General features: G+C 41.1%; 1 protein-coding gene across 1 annotated transcript; it reads left to right on the forward strand.

Moving 5' to 3' along the window:
- The first annotated feature begins 680 nt into the window (after positions 1-680).
- Positions 681-4,367, forward strand: LOC149181467 (uncharacterized). The gene has a single exon (XM_089414224.1). The coding sequence runs from the start codon at positions 681-683 to the stop codon at positions 4,365-4,367; it is 3,687 nt and encodes a 1,228-aa protein (XP_089270350.1).
- Positions 4,368-11,386: the final 7,019 nt, after the last annotated feature.

Here is an 11,386-nt window from a genome sequence, read left to right on the forward strand (position 1 = left end):
CCTATAGAATCCTTCATTCTTGGACATTCGGATAAAGAAAACAATAACAAAGGCAAAGAGAGGCGAGCACTTCTCCATGCTACCGGTAAATCATGATGAAAATGCTATCCTGGAACAGTAGGGGATTAGGGCACCCCTCCAAGATAGCAGCCCTTAAGGAATTAATCCAAAGTGAAAAACCTGAAATCATCCTTATTCAAGAGACAAAGCAAGATCAATCCAAAATCAACAGCATCATCAATCAGCAAAAGCATTACAGCGGTTGTGCCAGTGAAGCAAGAGGAGCCTCGGGTGGCATCCTAACAATGTGGGACAACAGCAAATGGAGCTGCAACTTTGCCAAAATACATCAGAACTGGATCAGTGTTAATCTAGAAAGCAAGGAAAATGGAACAACTGTAAAAATATACAATATCTATTCACCGAATCAATACAGGGAAAAAGAAGTGTGCTGGAACACTTTGGAAACAAATATAGAAGAAGACCAAGACAACAATCTCATTCTTGCAGGGGATTTAAATCTGGTTTTGCATGCCAATGAGAAAAGAGGGGGAAACTTCAGCCTAGACCCATTCAGAAACCGACTTGAGCATATTATGTAGGAGCAAGATTTGGTTGATATAAAACCCAAGAACCGAAGGTACACCTGGAGCAATAGGCGACTAGGAGCAGGCAATATCATGGAGAGGCTTGACCGGTTCCTCATCAATATCACATATCTGTCCTCCTTCTCTACCGGCCAGTCAAACATCCTCAACATCTCCGCCTCGGATCATTATCCAATAACGCTCACTTTGCACAGTCATTGCCAGCTTGGACCTCTCCCTTTCAAATATTGTTCCCTCTGGAACCGAATCCCTGCAGCTAGAGACGCGGTGTGGCAGGCTTGGACCCAGCATGTGGAAGGCTCCCCGACATATATCTGGGAAACAAAATTGAAGCAAACTAGGCAGGCTCTTAAAACCTGGGCAAAGACTAATTACCAGGAGCCCGAGTTAATTAAAAAGGACATCAAGAAAAATCTTGAGGAAGTGCAGCAAAATATTGAAGTTGTTGGACTCTCCCAACAAGCCAAAGAAAATGAGATAAGACTGTATTCCCAGCTGAGGCAAACAATAAGGGACGAAGAGACCAAATGGAGGTTAAAGTCAAGACAGTTATGGCTGCACGAGGGAGATAAAAATACATCTTATTTCCATAAGCAGGCTACAGTTAGAAAGACCAGGAACACTGTGAGCACAATTAGAGATAGTGAAGGGAACAACTACGACACCCAGGACTCCATAAAAGAAGCAGCCACCACTCACTTCAAAAATATCCTGACAGAGGACAAAAGTGAGGAGGACTACTCAAGCATACTTCAATACATGACTAAAGATGTCACCCAAGAAACGAACAGCAGGCTCACGCAAGAAGTAGAAGAAGAAGAAGTTCAAAAAGCAATCTGGAGTCTTCACCCAGACAAAGCTCCAGGACCTGATGGGTTTCCAATTAGTTTTTACAGAGAGTACTGGCAGCTGATCAAAAAAGATCTCCTAAAGATGATACGCTGGGTTCTACGGAAAGGCAAACTGGGGGGATACACCAACTCAACCCATCTAGCCTTAATTCCAAAAGAAAACAGGCCCTCTACCTTCTCAAGATTTCGACCCATATCCTTATGCAATTCAGCATACAAAATAATTACAAAAATTCTGTCAACAAGGCTAAAGCCTCATCTCTCCTCTTTGATCTCAGAAAACCAAGGAGGCTTTCTGCCCAATAGACACATCTCTGATTCCATCCTTCTCGTGCAAGAGGCCATACATTCAAGCATAAGCCGAAAGGAGAAAGGATTTGTCCTAAAGCTAGATCTTGCCAATGCCTTTGATAGGGTTAGACACTCCTTTCTGTTTGCAGTGCTTCATAAAATGGGATTTAACTCCTCCTTCATTAATATGATCAAAGCCTGCATTTCGAATCCTTGGATCTCCCCTCTGATCAATGGTAGACCTTGTGCTGCTTTCCAATCCTCTCGAGGCCTTAGACAAGGCTGCCCCCTGTCCCCTTACTTATTTATCCTCATGGCTGAGTCTCTTAGCAAAGCCTTGGATTACAACCGAAGAATTGGTCTAATCACTGGCATCAAATTTGAGCAAGGTACAAAGAACATCAATCACTCCCAATTTGCAGATGATACCCTCTTGATGGGAGGAGCGTCCATCACTATTGCAAGGCGCTTCAAAAAGATACTAGATCAATTCATGGATTATTCAGGAGGGAAAGTTAATCAGGTAAAAAGTTGCATCTATGGATGGAACGCAACAAATCACACCATCCACATCATTGCAAACACTCTAGGAGTCAAATACAAGCTAAACTGGAGCCACTTCACATACCTAGGGATGCCGGTGAGTATGGGACCTCTGAAGGCCGATACATGGAATGAAATCCTTGAAAAAATAAAGAGAAAAATCCAACAATGGGGATCTAAGGGGCTGAACCCAGCAGGACGCCTTGTACTTTTAAAATCTGGTCTGGCCTCTCTGCCCATTTATCGCCTTTCTTTGTACCAAGCTCCAATGGCCTTCCATCAAAAAATGGAAAGAGCTCTTAGACACTTTCTCTGGCAAGGAGGAAAAACGGAGAAAAAAAAGTTCAATCTAGTTAGCTGGAAGAATGTCATTCAGCCTCATGAGAAAGGAGGGCTTGGAATAAGATCTCCAAAACTGCTGAACTTAGCCCTTGGAGCTAAAATAATTTGGAGACTGATTTCAGGGGCCACAGCATGGTGGAAGACGGTCCTAGAGGCCAAGTATCTGAACAGCACAAGGCATCAACTCTTGGACACCAATATTCCCAATAGAGACAGCACAAAAATCTGGAAGCTCTGCAAGAAAGTCATACCCTTTATGTCCCAAAACATATCAAAGGTCCCAGGAGGGGGGAGCAGCATAAATTTTTCCACTGACAGAATATTAGGACAGCACCCTATGGGATCAAACATAGAGGCAACTCCTGCCATAAGTTGGCTTAATGACAGAGGTATATGGTGCTTAGCTCAAATAACGCATTGGGGAAATCATTCTCAAGCTTGGGCAGGTTGGAAACTACCGGATTACCCTAGAGAGCTAGAAACAAGCATTGTAGCATTAAAGAACCTTTTGCACAGTAAAGCTCCGACCCAAAAAGGCAAGCAAGATGGCTATCGCTGGGACCCCATGGGAACTCAATACACAGCCAAGGCAGGGTACCAACATCTTTGCGACAACGCTTTTCCACATGCCATATGGAGTCAATGGAAATTGGTTTGGAGAGCTGAAGCTCCCCCTAAAGTCAAATTCTTCTTCTGGCTTCTCCTGAAAGGGAAGATTCTAACAGCAGAAAACTTAAAAAAAAGGGGCATTATGGGACCGTCCAGGTGCCCAAACTGCTGTCAAGCAGAAGAAACAATACAACGCCTGTTCATAGATTGCCAGGTTGCAGATGATTGTTGGAGACAGATGGCCTCAATCGGGGAAGTCACATGGGAACCAAAGGCAACCATTGCAGAAACTGTCTACAATTGGAGGAAAAATTGTCCATGGAAAGAAAAGAAGAGCAAATTAACGCAAAGGATATGGAATACTATACCTTTAACCCTTGTTTGGCGCATCTGGCTGGCAAGAAACAGAAAGGTATTTCAAGACAAAGGATGCAATACTAGAGTCATGTGTCACAAAGCTAAGAATTTAGCGGTGGAAGCAATTATAGTCCACACTCAAGGCAAGATCGAGGCCACCAATTACAGCGTTGAAGAAAGAAATTTGATCAACTATGTACAAGGAAACAAAATCAGCATCCAGGCACCAAGGCAAGGAAATCTACAATCGAAGGAGACAAGCAGCGTTTGGAAACTGAGGCTCAAGGAAGAGGAATTCGCACTCTGGCTGAGCAATTGCAATAGGTTCTACATGTTCTTTGACGGCGCCTCAAAATCAAATCCTGGCCTAGCAGGTGCAGGGGGCCTTATCTGCAATGCCAATGGCGAGACTATTCTTCATTTCGAATGGGGGCTGGGAGAACTATCCAATAACAGGGCAGAGGGATTGGCTTTGTACCAAGGACTCACCCAACTGATCAAGATAGGAATTAAGAAGGTGATAGTCTTTGGCGATTCAGCAATCATCATCAGACTCATGGTGCAAAGGCAGAGCACGCCAAACACCCTACTGCAGCAAATCAACTGTAGGAACCAGATCCTTCACGACTTGCTGGAGGAGGTCCGATATTACCATATATTACGTGGACTAAATAAAGATGCTGACAAGTACGCCAACAAGGCTTGTGAACGTCCCAAAGGCAATCTTAGCTGTAATAACATCTCATCCTTCCAACCGTTACCATGAGAACTACGCAGCTAGTCAACGTTAGGGGAATCGTAATCAACAGAATCCATGACTGCAGGCAAATCAACAGCGCAGGGGACAGCACAGGTAAGGTAGAAAGGACTTGTATCAGAATCCAGATTAGGAAATCTACTCAGAGCATGGGAATCAGGCATCACGCAGAAGGAAATCGTCCTAACCATCAGATCCTAGATCCTGGCCAAGATATGCGTTGGAAGGTGCGGTGGAACATTGGGAAGCGCAGACCTTCCTCCCATCACAGCATACCGAAAAAGTCTTTATATGCCCCTGGTGTCCAGACTCATCTTCCCACAGGAGAAATTTGTATTCACAGTTTCAAGAGCGGAATAGCTGCTGCACCTCTCCAAGCTGTTCGCGATAGTCTCTTCAAGCTCGAGGTTATACCCTCAAGTGGTATCTGCATTTTCAAGAGCGGTGCTGCCACTGCGCGAACGGAGGCTCTCACCAGTAGTAAGAAAAGTCCTCAGAGGCACCGAGATAAGAAGCTGATTAGCGCCTACAATTATTTTCCAGACCCAATGGAGCGTCCAGAACAGTGCTTTCATTGCAGGGACTTACAAGCAGAATTCGAAGAGGTGCGTGCACAACAACAAGCCCTGGAGGATCAAGTGCGCAGTCTGGAAACTAGGCTTGAAGAACAATGTAGAATTCTCCATGAGAAATACAGGGCTGAGATGAATCTCTTCTTGCATAGAGTTCATTCCCTACATGAACAGTTTAGCAGTTTGCATAACAGATGCAGCCATGCTGAAGAAAAGATATCCATCCTCAAGTTTATGATGGATAAAAAATTCAAAGACGCAACATCCTCTTCTAGTGCAAAGCAGAACGAACCAGACCTGGACCCAGAAGGGTCTACTGCAAGGAAGATAAGTCATATAGACATAGATTAGTCATGGTTTGTAGATGTAAATTTTGGGGCTTGCAGTTTGTAAGAATCTACAGTAGTATAAGCAGTCTTAGGGGCAGTAAAACAAAAGTAAGAATCAAGGAAAGTAACTTTTTTGTAATTCCTTGGATTCAGAATGCTCAGGAAGCATCTTATGTATGGCAAACTGCCTTCTTTTTTTCAGATTAATATATAGCAACCGAACTTTGTCTCAAAAAAAAAGAATAAATAAACAAAAATAAAACATAAATAATATAATATAAAATGAATAAATGAATAGATAAAAACAATATATAAATAATTATATCAGAATAAAATAAAAAGAATAAAATAAAATAAAATAAAAGTAAAAAAAAAAAAACCGACATAAATTGAAAAGACGGAGAAGGACAGGAAAAAGACCATTAGAAGACCAGAGATCAAAAAAGGATAAAAATAATGAAAGGTCGAAAGGAATGAAAAGGGGGGGGGGGAGAAGGGAAAAGAAAGACTAGGAAGAAAGGGCAGGGATCCAACAGCTACTGATCTTCCAGCCATCATCTCTATTGAGATTGTTAGGCCTTCTTTCAATCTCAATAGCTTCCCTGAATTTACGATGATGAAAATGAGAAACTTTAGCAATAACCTTGGCCTCCTCTATACACACCTGATGCTTGGTTTTTTCTGCATGCTTTGCTAACGTGGAAGACTTGGTTCTCCCATGTCTTAGGTCCGCTGCATGTTCGCTGATCCTCTGATGAATGGAGCGCACTGTTTCCCTGATATAGGGGGTCCCGCAAGAACAAGGGATCAAGTAGACACCCTTCATGTCCTTAGGGTCAACGGGATCTTTCACTGATCGGAGGGATTTACGAATGGTGTTGAGGGGCCTAAAGGTTGAGGGAATATCATACCTCCTAAGGATCCGAGCAATCTTGTCTGTGGTTCCCTGGACATAGGGAAGATGGACCCCTAGATGGCGCTCCTTCAGCTCTTTTTTAATAGACACATTTTTGGAGACTTTAAGGAAAGCCTTCTGACCAAGGCGCCTACTATAGCCATTCTCAACAAAGACATTGAGGAGATGGGATTTCTCTTTATCAAAGCTCTCATGATCAGAAATCCTAAGGGCCCGAGTAGCAAGGGTGTTAAGAACACCCAACTTTTGAGCAGGGAAATGATGGGAATCGGCATGAAGATATTGCTCAGTATGAGTTTTCTTTTGGAACACCGAGTGGGAGAGAGAGCCATCCTTATTCTTAGATAAAAGAATATCCAGGAAAGGGAGGCAACCATTAACCTCTTTTTCCATGGTGAACTTAATGGCAGAGGACTGACAATTGAGGTGATTGAAGAAGAGATCCAGTTCTGAGCAGTATCTTCATGTCGATTCCCATCATTTCCCTGCTCAAAAGTTGGGTGTTCTTAACACCCTCGCTATTCGGGCCCTAAGGATTTCTAATCATGAGAGCTTTGATAAAGAGAAATCCCATCTCCTTAATGTCTTTGTTGAGAATGGCTATAGTAGGCGCCTTGGTCAGAAGGCTTTCCTTAAAGCCTCTAAAAATGCGTCTATTAAAAAAGAGCTGAAGGAGCGCCGTCTAGGGGTCCATCTTTCCTATGTCCAGGGAACCATGGACAAGATTGCTCGGATCCTTAGGAGGTATGATATTCCCTCAACCTTTATGCCCCTCAACACCATTCGTAAATCCCTCCGATCAGTGAAAGATCCCGTTGACCCTAAGGACATGAAGGGTGTCTACTTGATCCCTTGTTCTTGCGGGATCCCCTATATCGGGGAAACAGGGCGCTCCATCCATCAGAGGATCAGCGAACATGCAGCAGACCTAAGACATGGGAGAACCAAGTCTTTCGCGTTAGCAGAGCATGCGGAAAAAACCAAGCATCAGGTGTGTATAGAGGAGGCCAAGGTTATTGCCAAAGTTGCTCATTTTCATCATCGTAAATTCAGGGAAGCTATTGAGATTGAAAGAAGGCCTAACAATCTCAATAGAGATGATGGCTGGAAGATCAGTAGCTGTTGGATCCCTGCCCTTTCTTCCTAGTCTTTCTTTTCCTTCCCCCCCTTTTCATTCCTTTCGACCTTTCATTATTTTTATCCTTTTTTGCTCTCTGGTCTTCTAATGGTCTTTTTCCTGTCCTTCTCCGTCTTTTCAATTTATGTCGGTTTTTTTTTTTTACTTTACTTTTATTTTATTTTATTATTTTTATTTTATTCTGATATAATTATTTATATATTGTTTTTATATATTCATTTATTCATTTTATTTTATATTATTTATGTTTTATTTTTATTTGTTTATTTATTATTATTATTATTATTATTATTATTTATTTAATTTTTATTTATTTATTTTTTAATTTAATTTAATTTTTATTTTTATTTTATTTTTATTTTATTATTATTATTATTATTATTATTATTTATTTATTTATCTATTTATTATTATTATTATTATTTTTATTTTTTTATTTTATTTATCTGTATTTTATTTATTTAATTTAATATTTATTATCTTTTTCTCGTTCCACTGTTTATTTAGTCTAACTAACTATTATCTAAATTTTTTTCCATATAACTAAATCCCATTAAAGCTACAATTAACTTATAAATTTTTAATTTTTAAATGATACCTTTTAACTAACTTAAACACCGATTAAATTATATATATATATATATATATATATATATATATATATATATATATATATATATATATATATATATATTAGGTATATTTTAAAGGTATGGTCACCGAATTAACTAACTTCCTTTAAATTATTAAAATGGTTTGTTGACTTTGATCCCTAAGTCAAAATTACCCGTTGGTCAAGTTAGCCGTTGGAGGCTCTGCGCAGACTATTTAACATGCAAAGTTGGATTTGTTTTCTTCAACTCGTCCTGATGATGAACCACACTGGTTGGTTCGAAACGCGTCGGCAATGATTTTCTGATTGTGATTTACGCCGAAATTTCTTCTGATAATTGTTATGGATCACAGAAGCCTCAATTCAACCATTGATTCCCTACACGGTAGAGCCATTACATCTAAAGTTCATCATTTTGAACGGGCACGTGTGCAGGTCTCGAAGTTGAAATCAGATCTAGCTTTTCTGAAAAGATGCAGAGATTCCACGGTTATCCCGTTATTTGCTCAGATCAACCATCACCTCCACACTCCTTCTAACCATGGAGTGTTCATAAGAGCCAGTTTAGCGCTGTTAAGATCTGAAATTAATAGGGTCAGGAGAGATCTGAGTAGGTTCTCTCGGGTTCTTCTATATTTGCACCTAGAGCTTTCAAACTTGATCTCCCCCTCCCTGTGGTCTAGAATTGATGCATGCTCTGCATTAAAATCCTTACGGGTTGAGGAGATCAGGCGACAAAAGCAGGCTGCAAAGTTTCAGTTATTAGCTCGAAAATCTGCGGGGTTTGATTCGATGGATGATGGGTCCCAGAGCTGCATTTCTGCTTCCCAAAAATCGGCCCTCCGTGGCTGGATTTCTTCCATTTCTTCGCCCCCACAAGTTGGTCAAGGGTTCTCTGAGCAGCGCTCCTTGGATCCTGCCTCCCTCCCTTCTTGGCGACTACTCCAAGCGTGTTATAGACATTTTTGTGCCTTACAGCTATAAGCATGAAATGTCCATAAACCAAGGGATCCTAAGTCCCTAAAGATGTTGTTCCAGCTCCTAAAGAAACAAGGTCAACAAATGACAGCTTCTCCCAGAAGTTCTCCACCAGAAACTGCCCAAAACTAGTCAAATCAGGATCAATTCAGATGCTCCACTAGCTGCCTGCATTGCAAAGCACCCAAATACACTGGCTAGGTGCGTTGCAACGCAGGTGAATGCACTAGCAGGGTGCGTTGAGCGGGAAATGACAAATGGCAAAGTCATTCAACGAGGTGGAAAGACAATGGAAGCTTCCAAAATCTTCTCCAATGACACTTGCCTCACTGAATTCGACCAGTGATGAGTAAGAGGCTCTCAGCCTCCAAGTGGAAGCAAGAACTGACAGAGAGAAGCCACAAGTCAAAACATAAGCTGACTCATCCTCTCTGCTTACATCTATATATGGATCCCTCACCCAGAGATCCAGGAGGCTGGAATTTTGTACTTTGCAGAGAATTGCTGTTGGTTTGAGATTGAGATTAATGCATTGGGTGATTTATGCTTTGTTGGAGGTGAGGAAGGGATTCCTTTGCTCGGAGGTAGATGCTGGATCGGGACTCACTTGGTTGTATCTCCTCTTGGACTTTCTTATTATATCAATAAAACTATTTGAGTTTCTCCTACACGCTGTGTATCAATGATGCTTTGTTATATTTGCATGTTTAGTTTAAATCTGATCCTAAGCTAGTTATGAATGTAAATCTATGTCTTTTGTGTAGTTTTCCTCTTCTGTGATCTTGCAGGAACTTGGTGAAGCTGGACTAGTAAGGGAGCAGGCAGTAGGAGGCGAACAAAGAGGAGAGCGATTGGATCAACAAACTAGCGAAAGACACAGGTTAGTTACATCCTTCCTCTTCGTTTACATTTCATAAAGAAGAATACGAGAATAGTTTTCCTTGTTTGTTGCTAAGGCACTATCACACCTTAGAGTGGGATAGGGGCGTTCTGAATAGATACTTTTCCCAACAACAAATTGGCGACTCCACTGGGGAGCGTATCTAGTTAGTTTATTTGTGTTTCTATTGTTGTTCTTCTCATAAACTTAGGAGTGGTGAATCGAACTGCATTTGCCATTTACAAATGCAAAGTAGAGATTTGCTACTCTAGTCCATTCACTGGGCCTATTTATGATCTGAACAGCTGATCCACAAATTCTCTAATTGCCCTTTGTGATAGCTCTAAGTCCTCCTTTAAATCATCCCTCTAATTGTACCTTATTGATAGCTTTTATCCGGCCAAAAACCATAGATTAAACTGCAAACCGTGACCCAGAACCCAGAGACAATTCTCGTTTCTGCTTCAGTGCAGGCTCTGTGAAGAGGTTCTGCATTTCAACGCAGGTCCTGAGAGGGCCACCTGCACTGCAATTCAGTTTCTCTGTGCAACAGGTGCGTTGATCAGCCTTTGCCCTATGCAGCTGTGGTTCTTTGCTTCTTTTTGTTCAGTTTTATCTCTGATTTTTGCAGCCTGTTATCAGTGTGTGTACCTATCTGAAAACCCCTTTTCTTTGCCTTAATTCCGCCTCAGTTGTATAAAAGAAGATGTATTTGTTTTTGTGTATTTGTTACATCATTTGCAGTTTCCCATTACAAAAGTAAACTAGTCATACTGTCGCCCTTAGATCTAGACCTGTCGTAATGTCGTTTTGATCTTAGGAGAAAGTTTATTTGCTGTTGACAGTTGATTGCGCTTTTACTTTTGTCTTTTGGTTTGAATTTTGAATTTCTAGTGTCGAAACAAGTGTTTACTTCAAAATCATAAAGTGTCGTAATCGTCTTTTTGATTTCAAAAAGAAGCTTGTTTGTGTTTTCACTTGAAATCGAATTCAAATTTGTACAACAACTTTCTTTTTAGGCATCAATATTAAGAAAGTGAAAACAAATACATGCATATGTGCATTTGCATTTTGACAGTTTGCATGATTTAGGAAAAGTGCATTTACAGTGTGCTCTATGCTCTTTGAGAAAATATTGTGTCTTTCTTTTCCCCTTGTAGCTAGGATTTTCATTGTTGAAAAGAGATAAAAGCTTGCTTATCATCTTTGGACTGCATTTAGGAATTGTATCTACATCTCGTGGTGATCCAAAAAGGCAAACTTCTAAGAAAGATCAACCTAAAATAAATTGAATGAACTTAACAATGCATTGGAACTTAACGCACAACATAGAGGTCTAGGCTAGAGACGTGTTCCAGCGTCGTAAAACCTGGTAACTGTTGGCCTCACTGATGGTTGGGTGATTCCTCCTGAGAGACGATAAGTGCCAGTACGGATTGTGATCCCACGTACCGTCGAGTATATATTGGGAGACCCCTATAGGCATAAAACCTTTATCCATAGGAAGCCGTGTCGGCCGCCCTACTGATCGCAATGCACTGAACACAGCATTCGGGAAGATTGACCGCCCGTACCTTAAAAAGTTTTCTGCGGTTTTGCGAT

Source organism: Pinus tabuliformis, chromosome 3_2 (genome assembly GCF_031772625.1).
Source record: "Pinus tabuliformis cultivar Carrire ecotype Pingquan chromosome 3_2, CPIR1, whole genome shotgun sequence".
Classification (NCBI taxonomy): domain Eukaryota; kingdom Viridiplantae; phylum Streptophyta; class Pinopsida; order Pinales; family Pinaceae; genus Pinus; species Pinus tabuliformis.

Coding starts and splice junctions, on each gene's coding strand:
- LOC149181467 (XM_089414224.1), top strand. CDS start 681: ATGGAGAGGCTTGACCGGTTCCTCATCAATATCACATATCTGTCCTCC.